The sequence below is a fragment of the Muscardinus avellanarius genome, assembly GCF_963383645.1.
Source record: "Muscardinus avellanarius genome assembly, chromosome: 11".
Classification (NCBI taxonomy): Eukaryota; Metazoa; Chordata; class Mammalia; order Rodentia; family Gliridae; genus Muscardinus; species Muscardinus avellanarius.
In genome coordinates this window covers 83312413-83330435 of record NC_137797.1, presented here as the reverse complement: position 1 = coordinate 83330435, position 18023 = coordinate 83312413, and the positions used below count along the sequence as shown (strand labels likewise).

General features: G+C 36.7%; 1 protein-coding gene across 2 annotated transcripts in view; it reads right to left on the bottom strand.

The window, feature by feature from the left end:
* CPNE8 (copine 8) overlaps positions 1-18023 on the bottom strand; it is a gene marked incomplete at both ends in the record, with an annotated part of 248034 nt that overhangs the window by 25436 nt on the left and 204575 nt on the right. For both annotated transcript variants that reach the window (XM_080705259.1, XM_080705260.1), the window contains 2 exons: positions 5320-5447; positions 17338-17519. In XM_080705259.1, the coding sequence (XP_080561385.1) occupies positions 5320-5447; positions 17338-17519 (310 nt within the window). The remainder of the gene's footprint in view (positions 1-5319; positions 5448-17337; positions 17520-18023) is intronic.

The following is an 18023-nucleotide window of genomic DNA, read 5'->3' as shown; positions in this document are numbered from 1 at the left end:
ACTGAAAAGTAAAATAAAAAGTTAAGGGTGTAGTTCAGAGGCAAAATGCCTTTGGGTTCAATCCCCTGTGCCAAAAATAAATAAAATAGGGCTGAGAATGTAGCTCAGAACGCCCTTGCGTTCAATCAATAGTACCCAAACAAAACAAAACAAAAACACTTTATTAAAACAGGCAGCCTGAGCCAGGCGTGGTGGTGCACACTTGTAATCCCAACATTCGGGAGGCTGAGACTGGAGGATTGTGGTTCGCGGACAGCCTCAGCTACTTAGGCCCTTTGCAACTCAGTGAGACATGGTTTCAAGATAAAGAATAAAAAATAGGGCAGAGGGTGTAGCTCGGAGGTCAAATGCCCCTGGGTTCCATCCCCAGACCTGCAAAAACAAAAACAAAAACAAAAACAAAAACAAAAACAAAAACAAAAGCAAAAACAAAAAACAGGCAGCCTGTGTAACTCCTGAGTTTCAATCTCATCCTACAAAGTTTATTTGCTTTTTATTTTTATTCTATTTGTGTGTGTGTGTGTGTGTGTGTGTGTGTGTGTGTGTGTGTGTGTGGCACTGGGGATGAAACCGAGGGGCATTCTACCTCTGAGCTACAACTTGAGCCCTATGTTTTAGTCTCTTTTTTATTTGAGTTGTGAAGGGCTTTGCTAAGTAGCTGAGGATGTCCGCGAAAAACAATCCTCTGGTTTCAGCCTCCACATTTTCAATATATGTCCTATTGTTATAGAACCCAGATACAGTAGATATTAATCACAATCATATTTTCCACAGACTTAGAGTTTCCATGTTTCAAGGTTTCTTCAGTTTCCCTTATAATTTGCTAATTAAAGTGTGCCCATTATGTACATTATTCAAATAAATCAAACAGATGGATTTCTCAGTAAAGAATTGTGCTTGATCATATGTGTGTGTGTGTGTGTGTGTGTGTGTATGTGTGTGTATGTGTGTGTGTGTGTACATATGCACTTATAATTAAATCACAGTGAACAGTTTCTTCCTTCAACATGGAAAAGACCTAATCACATATAACAATGGAGTAGAATTAAATTAGTAAGTGTTATTATTAATATACATTGTAGAACCAGCCTAGGTGTCCCTCACCAGAAGAATGGGTTACAAAACTGTGATCTGTACATACAATGGAATTTTACTCAGCCATAAAGAACAAAATTATGTCATTTGCAGAAAAATGGATAACTTTTTCTGCAAATGACATATTGCAACTTGAGAATATTATGCTAAGTGAGATTAGTCAGTCTCAGAAAGAGAGTAGTTGTATGTTTTCTCTTACATGTGGAAGACATAGAAACTGGAAGACAAAGAAACCTTAGAGGAGCAGAGACTCCAATGGAGTGACAGAGGGGGCTTAAGAGAGGGAAGAGGGGGATGGAGACATGAAGAAGGTAACAGTTTCAAAATGACGGAATGATTTTACAGACTAGAAGAAGCAGCAACTCTGACTGAACTGGACCACATTTGAGAAAATACACAGAAAAAGGATATTGGGTGGGTGGGTAGTTGTTGGATACTAGAAGTTCTTGAACACTAAGCTGAACTCTTTGTGCTTAAATTTATGACAAAGCTTTAGCAGATGTTGAGGAGGATTTTTGCATCATTTGAAATGTTCCCAGACAGCCCTGGGCAAAGAGGACTGAGAAAGCAAGAAATCAGAATCAGGGAAATGGAAAAAGGACATAAAACCTTCAAATGTTTTAAATATGATGCCTTAAATCTTCTCTAATTCACATTCTTGTCATCCCATTAATATTATCTCAATAGTCAATAGTCTTACCACATAGAGATCAGTTTTCAAAATACGTATGTGCTTAAAAAGAATAAGCATTCTTTGAAATGTTACAGAAAATGATAAGTTTTATATATTTATTCATATATGTATATATATATATATATATATATATATATATATATATATATACACACATAGGAAACACAATTTTGAGAGTAAAAAGTAAAATAAAAGCACGTCAACAGAGTATGGATATGTATTTGCTTTTACTTAACAAAAATAATCTTTAGTGATGGTATTTTGATATATACAGAATTCATTTATTAGACGTTTTTAAGTAACTACCTCCTAGCTGATAGCATGGTGCTAAGTACTGTAGAAATGAGAAAGGGCATAGGAAGTTTTATATAAAGATCACACCCATTTTAACTATGGCATATCTTCTGATATTAAAAACACAGTACCTTGTCTTTTAGTTGATAGTTTTGAGATGATAATTTTGTACATGACAGAAAGTGTCTACCTTACTAGAAGCTTAAAAATAAAATTAAATATAACATTAAAGATAAAGGTGAATGGATTTCTTTTATAAAAACATAATAAGAGATGGGTACATAGAACTTCCAATTGTACTAGAAAGAAAAAATTATTCATAAAAACAAGCTCTTACTGTTTTTCTTATTTTTCCCATTTAAAAAGTAGCAATAAAGAATTATTAGATCATGGCAATTTTCAAAGCATATGAAAGCTTCATTTAGCAGTTACCTCTATATTTGAGAATTTATAAAATGCTGGGCAAAACATAACAAATGACAACAAACTACAGCCTGTAGTTTTAAATAGTATGTAGAAATGTATCTAAAATTTTTATATCTAAAATAGAAATGAAAAAGCCAGATATGGTGATGCACCTGTAATTTCAGTACTTGGGAGGCTGAGACAGAAGGATCTCAGGTTTGAGGACAGCCTCAGCAAGTCATAAGACTCTCATCAAACTAGTCTCTGTTTCAAAATAAGAATAAAAATAAAATATGGCTGGGGGTGTAGCTCAGAGTTAGAATGCCCCTGAGTTCAAGTTCCAGTAACACACACACACACACACACACACACACACACACACACTCACACACACTAGAAATGGACCAGAATATAGAAAATACAAAATCAATTTGTAAACAGTGATGGTTGGCATTCTCATGAAACAAGTCCAATAATTTTTCTCTTATCTTTTAAAATGTTATCTATATGGTAGTGTGAGAGAATCAAATAAAATTTATTTCAAATTAATATGATTTTGATTCTTTTATTTGATAATCATCAATAAACTAGAAAAATAAAGTGTCATGTAGGCTACTTTAATAAAGTAGAATATGTTTATCCTATTACAGGTAAACAGGTAATGACTTACTGGTGGACTGTGAAATTAATTTTTTGTTGTGGTGGTGGTACTGGGGATTGAACCCAGGGGCATCCTACCTCCGAGCTACACCCCCAGCCCTGATTTTTATTCTTTATTTTGAAACAGGGTATCACTAAGTTTTAGAGGGCCTCATTAAGTAGCTAAGGCTGGCCATGAACCTGCAATCCTCCTGTCTCAGTCTCCCAAGTACTGAGATTACAAGTGTTCATCACCACGCTCAGCTGTGAAGTCAGTTTTATGGGTCAAACAACGTAAGATAAAATAACAGAGAAATGCCCAAACTGAATAGATAGTTCTCAAAAAAAGAAATATAATTGGCCAAAATATATTAAAAATGTTCAATACCATTAGCAATCAAGGAGATGTGAAACAAAACTATACTGAGCTTCCATCTAACTCCAGTTAGAATTATGATCACCAAGAATACAAGCAATAATAAATGCTGGCAAGGATGTAGGAAAATAGGAATTTTTACACACTGCTGTGGTGGGAGTATAAATTTGTTTAACCACTATGAAAATCAGTATGGCTGTTCCTCTAAAAACTAGGAATAGAACCATCATATGACTCAGCTATACTACTCTAGGGCATCTTTCCAAAGGAATTAATGTCAGAATTTTATAGTGATATATGCATATCCACATTCATAGCAGCACAACTCACAACAGTCAAACTGTTGAACCAGTATAGATGCCCATCAAAAAATCACAAAACCATGGTACATACATACAATGGAATATACTCAGCCATAAGGAAGAACAAAATCATGTCATTTGCAGGAAAATGGATAAAATTTGAGAATATTTTGCTAACTGAGATTAGCCAGCCTCAGAAAGAGAATAGTTGTATGTTATCTCTCATATGTAGAAGGTAGATAGAAATTGGGAAACAAAAGAGCCTTAGATAGAGGAGCAGAGACACCTATGGAGTGACAGAGGGTTTAAGGGAGGGGAAAAAAGATAGAGACGTAAAGAAGGCAATAGTTTAAATAATGCTATGTATGTATATGAAATTATCAATGCTAACCCCGATGACATGTACGGAGAAGGGGGGAGGGGGGCTAGTCTGAGGGAACTGCAACAAGTGCTGTGTGTGTGTGTATTCCTATCACTCCATGCCTCAACAGGAGGCATAATTATAGTGCAATAAAAGTATTTAAAGGAAAATCTTAATTAGGAACAGAATAGAATAACATACCACAGAAACAGAGAAAATATGAAATAAAAAGTATTACTTTATAACTAGGTTTATTTGGTGGTTTATATACAGGGTTGAGATGTAAAATGGACATTTTAGCATGCATTACAAATAAAAATATTGGAAAAATCCAAGATGAAGGGTCACACTCAGAGAATAGTTCTCAATACATCACTGTTATTCTTGGGTGAAGCTCCCCAGGGGAGGTCTTCTGAGGAACCTCTGGGTGCAGAAGTACTTGAGCATCTTTTTTATGTCCCAGACAATGGGAAGTGGAGTATTAAGTTGTTGGTCATGTCCACTAACAGGAGGGTGGTAAAGTACAAGAACTTTTAGAGAACTGGTGTTTCATGTTGCCTTTGAATACTGTAAATTGATCAGAAAAAATCTGCTTTTTCAAGTTTTAGATGCATATTTGGAATGATATGAGAACTATTCTTTTTTCATTATCTTAAAATAAGGCAGAGCTTCTTAGGCTTTGCAACTGACTCAAGCCAAGCTTTTTAGGGAATTGAAAAATGATGTCTAACTCATTTATTCACTAATAAAAAACAAGCAAGTATAAATATATTTTTATATCTAAACATTTTCTCTGGAGCAGGGAGTCAGAAGCACTTATATCCTGATAGCAATGCTGTGAACTACATACCGGTAGAGTCCTGGGAATTTATAAAATTAGCTACATTAATCTCAGAGAGGTTAAAATAATGTGCCCTATATATCACAGACAGCCTCAAATAGTTGTCTTAATGACATCCAGTCTCTTAGTCCTTCTGTGGTTCTATGGAACATGATATTAGGCATGAATGATTTACACAGTTGAGATCTCTCAATTGCTCTAATAGATGCTTTTTCAAAGAAAATATTTCGCTTGCCTGAAAAGAGACAGGTCTTAACATAACTTAGTACATATATCTTAGCACATTAGAATAAAGACTTACTCTCTGCTTACCTCGCTACATGATTTATTACAGGAGCAAAGTTGGTTGGTCCATACAGTTGTACAGATTTCAGACTCCTATAGTACGCCTCCATGACACCTTCAATGCCATCACAGTAGGGATTTTGAGGGTTGCCATTCTGTAGAAATAGGAAAAAACAATAAGTACAAAAAAGCAAAATATTAACACTTCTGTGAAGACCAACTGAAAAACAGAGTAAGATGAACTGACATGCATGAAGATATTTCAGAAGAATACTCAGTTATAGATTTATAATCACAAAATACTAAGTGGTTAATAATAGATTATTACAGTTTACAATATGATGATATAAAATGCAGAAGAAAATTCTGAGTAAAACTGAATATCACATATTCTAAAATTAATATTGTTTTAGTTCCACACAGGTTTACGTACAAGTAGATATGAACATATGAAAAAGCGTTCTGAAAAGCAGAAAAACAAAATATTAGTAGTGGCTACATTGGGTGGGTGGGTAACTGGTAATTTTCATTTCATTCTTTGACCATTTCTATATTTTTTAAATTTAATATGGACAATGAACATTATTAAAATCAGAAAAAATGCATCAATTAAAATAGTTTTATCTGAAAAAAGAAAAAAATTATCTTCCAAACACACATTTTCTGGGTCACAGTTGATAACCCCAGCTAGAGTAGGGGTCAGAAGGATTATAATTTGGAGAAACATCAAGACTAGGTAAAAGGAAAAAAAGAAATGAAAAAAAATTAATGTTGTTAAAGGGAAATGGAGCTTCCTAATAAGCTAATAAGCTCTGATTCAGGGAATAGTACCCGCAAGATACTTCATCTAGGGTTTTCACACTGTCCATGCTCTTCATTATTAGGGTTATCTCTCCTACTCCAGATAAGACAAATAAAATCATTAAAATGGTATGTTAGTTATTCATTGCTATGTAGCAAATTACCCTCAAAGTTATATGCTTTTGGATAGTGGTATAAGACATTAATTACTGATTGTCTCACATATTTTGGGGGGCATCCAGGAACAGCCGAAATAGGTAGCTGGCCGGCCTGCCTGCCTTTCTTTCTTCCTTCCTTCCTTCTTTCTTCTTTCTTCCCTTTTCCTCTCCCTTTCTCTTCTTTTCTTTTTGTCCTGGGAATTGTATTCAGGGGCATTCTACCTCTGAGCTATACCCTTTTCCTCTCCCTTTCTCTTCTTTTCTTTTTGTCCTGGGAATTGTACTCAGGGACATTCTACCTCTGAGCTATACCCCCCAGGCCTATTTTATTTTTTATTTTGAAACAGAGTCTCCCTAACTTGATGAGGGTCTCACTAGCTTGCTGAGGATGGCCTCCAAACTGTGATTCTCCTGTTTCTGCCTTTCAAGTATCACGGGCATATGTTACCACACCTGTCTGTTAGGTGCCTTTTGAACAGAATGTCTCATGAGGTTGCAAACAAAATGCTTGTAATCCCCGCACTTGGGAGACAGGAGGATCATGCAGGTTTGAAGACAGCCGCGTGCGCGCTGGCTTAGGATACCCTGTTTCCAAATAAAAATATAAAAATAGGTCTGGGGACTTCCGGGAAGATGGCGACCGAGAAAAGCGGGGCTTAAGAGTCCCGCTAACAACCAATCTCCATTACCACAAAAAGAGCGCCTTTCATAGCCAGAAAACACCACCACCAGAAAAACAAAAAAAACCCACCAGGCTCCAGAGAGAAAGCGGACTGAGAACAGAGCTCAGGGCCACAGAGGAGACACACGAGCCCGAGGACGCGGCAGCAGCGCCATACTGCCGGCGGCAGCGGCGAACTCAATGGACGGCTACAGCAAGCCAGGTAAGCCGCTGCGGAACAGCCAGGCGGGATCTTTCGGCGCAGACAGCATTTAAAGCTCCCAGTGGCTGAGCTCAGCACACGCTGCAGGGAGTCAGAGTGGAAATCAAAACCAGAGAAGAAAAAATACGCCAGCCTCATGGCCGAGGGCGTGGCAGAGGCGCCATATTGCCACCGGCGGCGGCAGCAGCAGTGAATTCACCGAGTCCAGTACAGCTACATCTGCGTACTCAAGAACAGTGAGTCAAATTGCGGGCCACAGAGGAGAAATCGCAGTATTGGGCCTCCTGGGACTTGACCCAGTGAGGGAGTGGTGGTGGCAGAGATATCACACCATAGGAGAACGTGCAACCTGGCACCCCCCATAGTTTAAAGCAGCCTCTATCGACTCCCTGGGTCGGAGACTCTGTGATACAACCCAGTAAAGGAGTAGTGGGGTCTGAGATAATACAGACTCGAGATCCAGAGCACCTTAAGTGAAGCCATAGTGACCCAAGGGAAGAACCCAGAGAAGGCACAAACCTCCGAAATCATGGGAAAGAGGAATAACACTGGAGTAATGAATGTGCACAACCCCACAACATCAGAACCTGATAAAACAGAAAATCAGAGATTTCTAGAAGATCAAATCAGGAAAATAACTGTAGAAATAATAGAGGTGCTTCGAAAAGAACTCAGAGAGAGCCAAAAAGAGATAAAGGATGCAATTAATGAAGTAAAGGCCTCAATTCAAAGCACAAACAACCGATTAGACCACATGGAGAACAGAATCTCGCTCTTAGAAGATGAGCAATCCAAAAATGAATGCATAGTTTCTAATCTAGAAAAAAATATCCAACAGCAGGAATCTGACATTGAAGAAATATGGGCCCATCTTAAGAGAGCTAACCTAAGAATAATTGGAATAGAGGAGGGAAAAGAAAGTGATACCAAAGGGATCAACAATCTCTTCAAGGAAGTAATAGCAGAAAATTTTCCAAATATAGAGCAAGAGGTTGATACACAGATCCAGGAAACCTATAGAACTCCCTTTAGACAGGATCGGAGAAGAGGATCCCCACGCCATATAATTGTCAAAATGACCAATGTGGAAGCCAAGCAGAGAATCTTAAAGGCAACAAAAACAAAGGGCCAAGTGACATTCAGAGGCAAACCAATTAGAATCACTCCAGACTTCCCAAACCAAGTCATGAGAGCCAGAAGGGCTTGGAGTAACATATTCCAAACTCTGAAAGAAAACAACTTCCAGCCAAAAATTTCCTATCCAGCAAAACTTTCTATCAAATTAGATGGAGAAATAAGAAGCTTCCATGACAAACAGAAACTGAAGGAATTTATGTCTTCAAAACCAGCGCTAGAGAAAATACTCAAAGAGATTAACTACAAAGAAGAAATAGGTAACACTCACCAGAACCAGAGAAACAAGAGTTTCCATCCAACAGACAACTAAGATTGGTTATCTGTGGAGATTCATTATTTATGTTAGTCTTTTACCTATCTCTAAGTTGTATTGTTTGCCTTTATTGTTGTTAATTTTTAGGATTTCTAGTTGGAATATTAATATACCTTCAGATATAGCATTTGGAAATATTTTATCCAATTCTATTAGTAACTTTTAACTGTTTACATTGTCTTTGGATATACAATATTTTCTTTTATTTTTTAGGGAGTTTGTATATTCTTCTGTTGCCTGTGCCATTGAAATCATATCCAAGAAATTACTGCCAATTTCAATGTTGTGAGGTTTTATGACCCAGATTTTCTCCTAAAAGTTTATAGTCTTAAGATTTATATTTAGGTCTCTTATCTATTTTGAGTTAATACTTGTATATGGGATTAGGTAAAGGTCCAATTTTATTCTTTTCCATGTAATTATTATTTTTCAACAATATTTAGTTAAAAGATTATTATTTCCACCACCAAATGTTCGTGGAAACCTTGTCAAAAATAACTTGACAATATAGGGAAGAATTTAGCTCTAGGCTTGTATTTAACTCCAATGGTCTATATATCTGCCTTTAGAACAGTACTACACTGTTTCAATTATTGTAGCTTTATATGGTTTGAAATCAGAAAATATATATCTGCTAGCTTTGTTCTTTTTCAAGATCGTTTTGGGTATCTAGAATTCATATTCCATATTAGGATAGATTTTTTTCTGAAAAATAAATATATAAATATATGATAGTTTCACCTAAAAAAACAGAAAAAAATATGCTCTAGTAAGAAAGAAAGCAAAAAGAAATATTGAAATGCTATCTTTAAATCATCAAACACTTGGTATCAGACAAATGAAACTGTTATGTGAGATTATCATTTTTAATTTTGGATAAATTGCTATAATACTAGATGTCAACCACTAAGCCAAGCATGGGAAGGAGGGATGGGGAGAGAATGGGGTGGGGATCGGGTGGGGGCTGACTGGGCGATGTGTGCATGTATGTCTACAAAAGTTTGTATCCCACTATGATGTATGAATACAGTGCACCAATAAAATAAAATTTAAAAAAAAAGAAAAAAAAATAGGTCTGGGAGTGTAGCCTGGAGGTAGAAGGGCTTCCAGGAACCCCAGTACCACCAAAAATAAATAAATAAATAAATAAATAAATAAATAAATAAATAAATAAGATAAAATAAAAAAAAATAAAAATAAATAAAGTAGGGCTGGGGGTATAGCTCAGAGGTAGAATGCTCCTGGGTCCAATCCCCAATCCTTCATGTACCAGTATTGGGAATGGCCTAGGAAGATTTGAGAAAGCTATGATTAATATATTTCAAAAATCGGTAAAAGGAGAAAGCTATGATTATTATATTTCAAAAATCTGTGAAAGGACTTGGTTTCTGCCTAAAAGCAGGCAACTATTCCAATGTAAATTGACTTAGATAAAAGTAATTAACAAGTCAATAGGAAAGGGGAGCTAGGGCTTCCTCTTTCTAAAAGACAGATCTATACAACTAGCTAGGATGGTAGGAGGGGTTGACCTTCATGAAAGGAGACACCTTGCCACAACTTTCTGGGGGAGGAATCTTACAGTCCAAATTACATAAACAAGATGGAGGTCATGGGTATAAAAAGTCCAGTCCACGTGCTGTATCTTGGGTGGCGAATTGGCTCAACCCCTCCCCCCATGCCATTTGCATGGGGCTGTAACTATCTTCTATATCTCTATCTTTTAAATAAACTTCTTAAATCTTCAGCAAGTGTCCAAGCTATGTATACTTATCCTTAGCTCAGGACAAGAACCCGCGGTGTTTCTGTGTTTTCCTGTTTTTTGGGTTTTGTTGTGGTTTGAGGGAAATTGTGTCTGGGACCCTAACAGGGGTCCCCGGGGACAGTTTCCCCAAAACCATAACATTCCCTCACCGCAACATATTTCACCTCAACACTTAGCACTACAAATAAACAAACAAATAAACAAAACAACAGTAACTACATTTTGTATCAGTATTAGGAAATGTCCTAAAAAGAATAAAAAAATAAGTTTTGGTTATTAATATATATTTCAAAACTTGGATTACAGAAAGAGAAATTCAGATCTGTAAAAAAGGAAAGCAATTAGGGCCTGCTTACTTCCAGGCACTCAGGTAGCGGTTATAATGCAAAGTACCCTCACTAAAAGTAATTAGCAAATGGATAAAGGAGTTGGGATGGAAGACTTTCACATTCTAAACATAGGTTTGCATAATAAGTGATATTTGCAAGAGGCTAAGGGTTCCCTAAGAGTATGGGAGGAGGGTACTAATCTTTATGAAAGGGGAACAGATACCAGAGGCCCTTGACCTTGTGAATCATTCTGGTCTAAACAAAGAAACCTAGGCTTATAACAAAAGAGGTATGCAGGGAACTAAGGAGTGGACTTACACCTAGGTTATAAGATAACTTAGTAGAGCAAGATGGGGCACTTTTTGTTTATAAAAAGCTACTCTATATTTTGAACTCCAGTGACTTCTTTTCGGGTCATCCCACTATGTCACTCTGTGGCGTAGTGCTTTACTCAGCTCTGTCTTTTCCTCTTTCTAATGCCACCATAACAGCTACAACCTGTGTTTCTATCCTTGTTATAATAAACTCATTTAAGTCTTCAGCAAGAGTTCAGACTAGTGTATATGTATCCTAAGTCTGGACAAGAACCCAAAGTTTACAGGAATAGTTTCTGGGAGCCTAACAGAGGTCCCCGGGAACTGTTCTCCCAAAACATAACATTTTAAATCATAACACATTTATACATAGTCAACAATAATTTTAGCATGTATGTTTTTACCCCTCAAAATTACAAGTAACTGGCAATTCATAACTAAAATTTGTTGCATTCTATATACCAAGTTTCACACTAAAGCATTTATATATATATTATATACTTTTTATTACAACTCTAAAGAGATAGTTATAGTACTACTGATATCTCCATTTTATAGATAAAAACAAAAAACAAAAAAACAGAGGCACTGGGAATGTACTTTGTCCAAGGTCACAAAATACAAAAGGGAGATGCAAGAGCTGAATATAGGCAGTCTAACTCCATAGCAGGATCTTCACCACAGGTGTGTCACCATGATATGAAACTCTGAACATTCAGCAAAGCAGGGAGCTTGCAAAGTGGCCCAGATGTTACCAATGGCTTCAATTTCACCATCTATAAGAGAATAAGTTATACCCATTTTCCCCTTTTAATTTTGTCTTTTCTTCCACCATTTATTTTTTATTAGTTAACCCTTACATAATGTTTTAAAGCAAAAATAATAGGAGACTCTTCACATTACAAATCGGTCACATGAATTGTCTGAAATTAAAAGTATGAGGAAACTAGGTGTGGTGACGCATGCTTGTAATCCCAGTACTTGGGAGGCTGAGATAGGGGGAGGGCACGTTCACCACCAGCTTTAGCTACTTAGTGAGGCCCTCCACAACTTAGTGAGGTCCTGTTTCAAAATAAATAAACAATAAAAATTAGGAAACGTGGTGTAACTCAGAGGTAGAATGCCAGTGGGTTCAGTCTCTAATTCTGAAACAAACAAAAAACAAAGAAAGGAAAGGTTTACTTAGCACAAAGCAGTTAATGCTTGGTTTTGATGTTAATCAGCTGAGGTGACCTATATAACTTTCCTCTAACTAAGATTTTATGATGCTCTTTCACTTTAATAAGGTATGAAACTAATTAAAATTAGAACTCATTACCAATTTTGGGCATACAAAAATATACAGCTTCCTTCAGGGAATTATTACAAACTAGGATAGTTCTGAGCTACTTTTTGATCAGCATTTTAACATTTTACAGATGTTTATATTCCTGTGAAACAATTTCCTACTTCTTTCTAGAATTGAAATTAAAATAAGGCCAACATTTTTCTTTCCGTAGTGGAAAGATAATCACTAGCCACTCTACTAATCATTATGGATTATTTAGAGCTCTGATTTCTGAATTATTCCTAATAGCATAAGTTGCTCTAAGATTTTTTTCAAATGCCTTGAACAAGGATAAAAATAATTTTTAACATTAAATCGTCTTTTTTTCATATGTGCTCTGCATTCAGTACCAAAACGAGATTTTCCTCTTCATGACATGGGACTCAAGTTTTTGTATTTGCCATTTTGGGTACCAATAAATACATACAGTAGTGACTTAGAATGAGGTTAACAGAAAACTTCAGTAGGCATAAAATTGAATATTATCTTGCTGAAGAACTTTTTAAACTTTATTTGCCTTATTTGTCCAAGAAAAAAAAGTGCATTGGAAAAAAGTAATATAATTGCTAGGTAATACAAAAGCTGAGACATTGCTATCATTATCAGCATAACCACTGGTTTCTATCATCAATTTGGGAGACTATTTTTCATAGATTTCAAGTGGTTTAATTTCTGTCCTTTAATTTTTTCAGTTGTGTTTGAAGAACAGGTGCAAAACAATAAAAAATATCTTTTCTTACTGGTATAATTTATATAATTTTGGCTAAAAGGAATAAATATAGAGTTAGCAAAAAGCAGAAAAGTTGAAGGAGAAAGAAAAAATATACAAGGGTGAGAGAAATATCTACGTAGAAGAACATTAATGTAGAAACATATAGAAGAACATTATTCAACCCCACTTAGTGTAACACACTTACTGTCTTCCTATGCTTTAAAATAGCTCATGACCTTTTTCCTGAGGCACTTAAGACTTAGCATCACATGGCTGATTCTCATGGTTTTATAAGTTTCTGGGAGATTTTAATTCACTAAGACACAACAGAATCCCAACAGATACTCATTTTTCTATGACACCGGGAGTGTGACATGTGGGCTGTTTCATGGAAGAAAGAATTAAACCCTCTAGCAACGTTTTCTGAAACTGTGTGGGTGATAAAATAGAAAAAGAAAAATAAGTATAGAAATAAGAATGTAAAAATACTTCTCTTAAAACATATTTGAAAAGATACAGAGGAGTAGTAACTGTGGAATCAACCTAATTCAACAGATGAATGGATAACAAAAATGTGGTTTTAAACACAATGGAAATCTTTTGTGTGTTTGGTGTTAGAGATTGAGCCCAGGGGCATTCTACCTCCAACCTATGCCCCCAGCACTGTTTTTTTTTTTATGTGGAAAGAGGGTTTCCTAGGTTGTTGGGGCTGGCTTTGAACCTGTAATTTTCCTGTTTCAGTCTTGCAGGTACTGGGATTACAGGCATGCACCACCATGCTGGGAATCACACAATGGGATTTTAATAATCTATAAGGAATAAAAAATGTTATTTGCAGGAAAATAGATGGAACTAAAGACTATTATGCTAAGTGAAATTATTCAGTTTCAAAAAAGCCAGGAGTCAAGTGTTTTCTCCCATATGTGGAAGCCAGAGAGAAAATGAAAAACAAAATTGACTTTAGATAAGAGAAGAGACACCAGTAGAAGAATGGACTGTTAGAGGGGGAGGGAGATTGGGAGGAGAAAAGAAAGAGCTGATGAAATAAGTTCGAAATGGGCTATGCCCATGTATGAAGGTATCACCACCAATTTCACTATTATGCATGGGGAGGGGTGAAGGGTAGGTAGTGGAGTGGGACCTGAGAGGAAACACAATGAAGCCCTGTGTGTATGTTTTTTATATTACCTGTTACTCATTATGGTATATAATTACAACACACCAATAAAATTAGAATATATACCTATATATGTTAAAATTAATCATATAACTTTCTGGAGTGTGTGTATTTGTGTGTGTGTCAAAGAAACAGTTTGGTAGTTAAAAGCACAGATCCTATCCTTTGGATCGCTGGTCAATTTCTAAGCCTCTGAGTTGTGTTATACAGTCCTGGGGCACTCTCCTCATCAGAGTTAATATGAGTGGTACAATGTACTGTGATGATACATCAACCACACAGGAATTTTATGAAGATCATATAAGATAACAAGGGAAAAGTATGTATTTCATTAATCAGTACTTATTGAGTGACAAATCAAATATAATCTCTATGAAGACCACTGAACCCTGGTCTATTTTACCTATCCAAGAAAACAAAAGTCTTTTGAAAAATTAATAGTAACAATAAAATTGAGATTTTAACATCAACATAATCACTGTTGCTTTTGTCATGAATTTGAAAAATTATTTTAGATAGTTTCAGATTTAGAGAGGTATGGTCTGTGTCTTAGTCCAATTTGTGCTGCTGTTAACATACCTGAGACTGGGTAATTTATTTATTATTTTTTTATTTTTATTTTTTTGGTGGTACTCGGGTTCCTGGAAGCCCTTCTACCTCCGGGCTACATTCCCAGACCTACTTTTTATATTTTTATTTGGAAACAGGGTCTCTTAAGTCAGCGCAGCTGGCTTCCAACCTCCGCGATCCTCCTGTCTCCGCCTCCCAAGCGCGGGGATTACAAGCGTGCTCCACCACGCCCCGGCTGAGACTCGGTAATTTATAAACAACAGATTTCCCAAGTGGGAAACAGGAAGTTTAAGATAAAAGTTTCCTTAGGTTTGGTTGTCTGGTGATAAAATGCTGTAGATAAAATGCTATGTCCTCATATGAAAAGAAGAAGGGCAAGAGATCAAGTGCTGGGTAAATTCTCTTTTATTAGGATCCTAATCCCATTCACCAGGAATGAGTCCTTCTGGTCTAATCACCTCTTAAAGGCTCTACTTATAGCTAGGCGTGGTGGCGCACGCTTGTAATCCCAACATTTGGGAGACTAAAACAGTAGGATCAAGGTTTGCGGACAGCCTCAGCTACTTAATAAGGCTCTTTGCAACTCAGTGAGATCCTGTTTCAAAATAAAAAATAAAAAATAGGGCTAGGGGTGTAGCTCGGAGGTAGAATGCCCTGGGTTCTGATAAGCCAGGTCCTTCCCCTCCCCCATGCGATCTGGCAGCAGGGACAGAAGGCAGAACCCTGGAAGCGGAGAGATCCGAGACTCCAGGTGCCTTGAGACCCTGGAAGCGGAGAGATCCGAGACTCCAGGTGCCTTGAGACTCCAAACACTGAGAGACAGAGTCCAAGACTACAGATGTCACGCGAGAATCGGCATGCCTATAAAACACTGGTGCCTCTGATCCACCAGGTGACTCAGCCGGCTGACCAGGACTATGAGCAACTATTCAGACATGTGGCCCATCAGTCCCTTTCCCCATGGCTGGCTAACTCCCCAGAGGGTGCCAGATTGGGTCCAAATAAAGCAGTGGTCTCTGATAACCTGGATGGTGTTTTTACCTCCCTCCTAAACTTCCTGACTCTATTTTCATTCTTTCAGGTTCCATCCTCAGTACCGAAAAAAAAAAAAAAAAAAAAAAGAGGGTGGCTACTTCTTAATGCTATCACACCGGCAACACCAGACTTTAGAAAGGACACATTAAAACCATAGCGATCTCTGTCTTGTAAGTGTTTAAACTGGGTTCAAAGAACAGATTGAGGGTACAAATAATAATAATAATAATAATAATAATAATAATAATAAATAATAAAACAACTCTTCCCTGGCAGCATATATCTATATTGATGTGGTTACATGGAATGAATGTGGAGAAAAAAAAAGCAGAAAAGGACAGAATTAGAAGGAAATAGAAAGGAAAACAAATCAAAAGGGTGAGAAGCAAAACTTCATTTAGCTTAGCATAATCATTCATTCTCTTAGGTGTTAAAAACAAAAAGGTGGTACAGAGTGCCACACAGTTCTTTGTTTTTCTTTCTATGAAAGGTGAAAAGTAATTCCCCTGCATTGAACCTAGACTGGCCTTAGTAATTTACTTATACAATAGGATAGGAATAAAAACCATTCTGGGACTTCTAAGCCTATACCATAAAGGGTCCTTGAGTTCCTGTCTCAGACTTATAATACTCTGGGAAGTGGGGTTACATGACCCCACAGTGGTAAGAGAGCCCAAAACAATAACATGGACAAGTGGGAAGTAAAATGAGGGAGACATGTCCAGGCAAGCCTGGCTATTTAAGCTACCATAGCTCAGGCACTAGAATAAACCTGAGTAAAGAAGACAACTATTTTTATTTTTTTTATTTTTTTTATGGTACTGAGGATTGAACCCCAGGGCATTCTACCTCTGAGCTACATTCTCATCCCCTAATTTTTTTTATCATTTATTTTGAAACAGGGTCTCACTAGGTTGCAGATGGCCTCAGTAAGTACCTGAGGCTGGCCACAAACCAGTACTGGGATTACAAGCATGCACCACAATGCTTGGCCAAAGAAGACATCTTAAGGGACATGCTGGTCCCATGACATGCTGGTTTCAAAGGCAAAGGACAGAGAAGAGCTGCGGAATTCAACTGACAGGAAGGAGTATGACCCTAGTCTAGCAATTCCAGCCATCTCTAACCATTAAAGTCATGCCATATAAGGGCCCAGATACTGAAAAGCAAAAATGTGCTACTTCCCATTATATTCAGCTCAAAATTCCGATCTATATATGTGAACATAACAGACTCATGTGGTTTCATGCTTCTATGTTTTAGGGATGTTTGCTATGTAGCAAAAAAAAAAAAAAAAATCAGAAAAGAACTATTAATGAATCAGATATACTTTAGCTATATTTATTGATAATCTAGTTAGCTGTCTATTTTTTCCCTTTAAGAATCACTCTCCTAAGTCTATTATTTATCAAAATTGAGCAGTTTCTATGACCACAAAGGCTTTTTACAAAATTTAGTAAAAAATAAGTACAAAATTTAAAACCAATATATTTTTAAAATATTAAATCCCTTTGCTATATTCTTACCAATGCAAATTCATGAGATATCCTTCCATCTGGGGGCAGTTTTGCACCAAAACCTAGAGCTGGGAACATCTTATCACTGTCGTAATCTTGGACAATCTCTCCCACTGCTTTCAATGCCATTCCATAGGCGTTCAGCTGGTAAGGATTCATGTAGTGGAGAGAAGTGGGCTGGGCGGGGTTGCCTGACAACAGAAAATACATTTCAAACATAAACAATCAGGCTAAGGATATTCTTTAACAACAACATCTTGATGTTTGTTTCATAATGAACTATTCAGAATTATGATTATCTACCTATATCTACAAAGTACATAATTTTTTTTTTTCTTGGTGGTATTGGGGTCCTAGAAGCCCTTCTACCTCCGGCTACACTCCCAGACCTATTTTTTATTCTTTTTTATTTGGAAACAGGGTCTCTTAAGCCAATGCAGCTGGCTTCGAACCTGTATGATCCTCCTGTCTCTGCCTCCCAAGTGTGGGGATTACAAGCGTGTGCCACCATGCCTGGCAGAATATAAGTTTTTATATGATATTAACATAAAAGTAATTATTATCATAGATCAGACAATGTTTTTCAAAGAAATTCCAAAGCATATGAAGAATTTTCCAGAAATCGCTCTTTTTCAATGCTACAAGCTATTTTTGAGTTTTCATTTTAAAAGAATTATAAAAGTACTTTTGTTAAT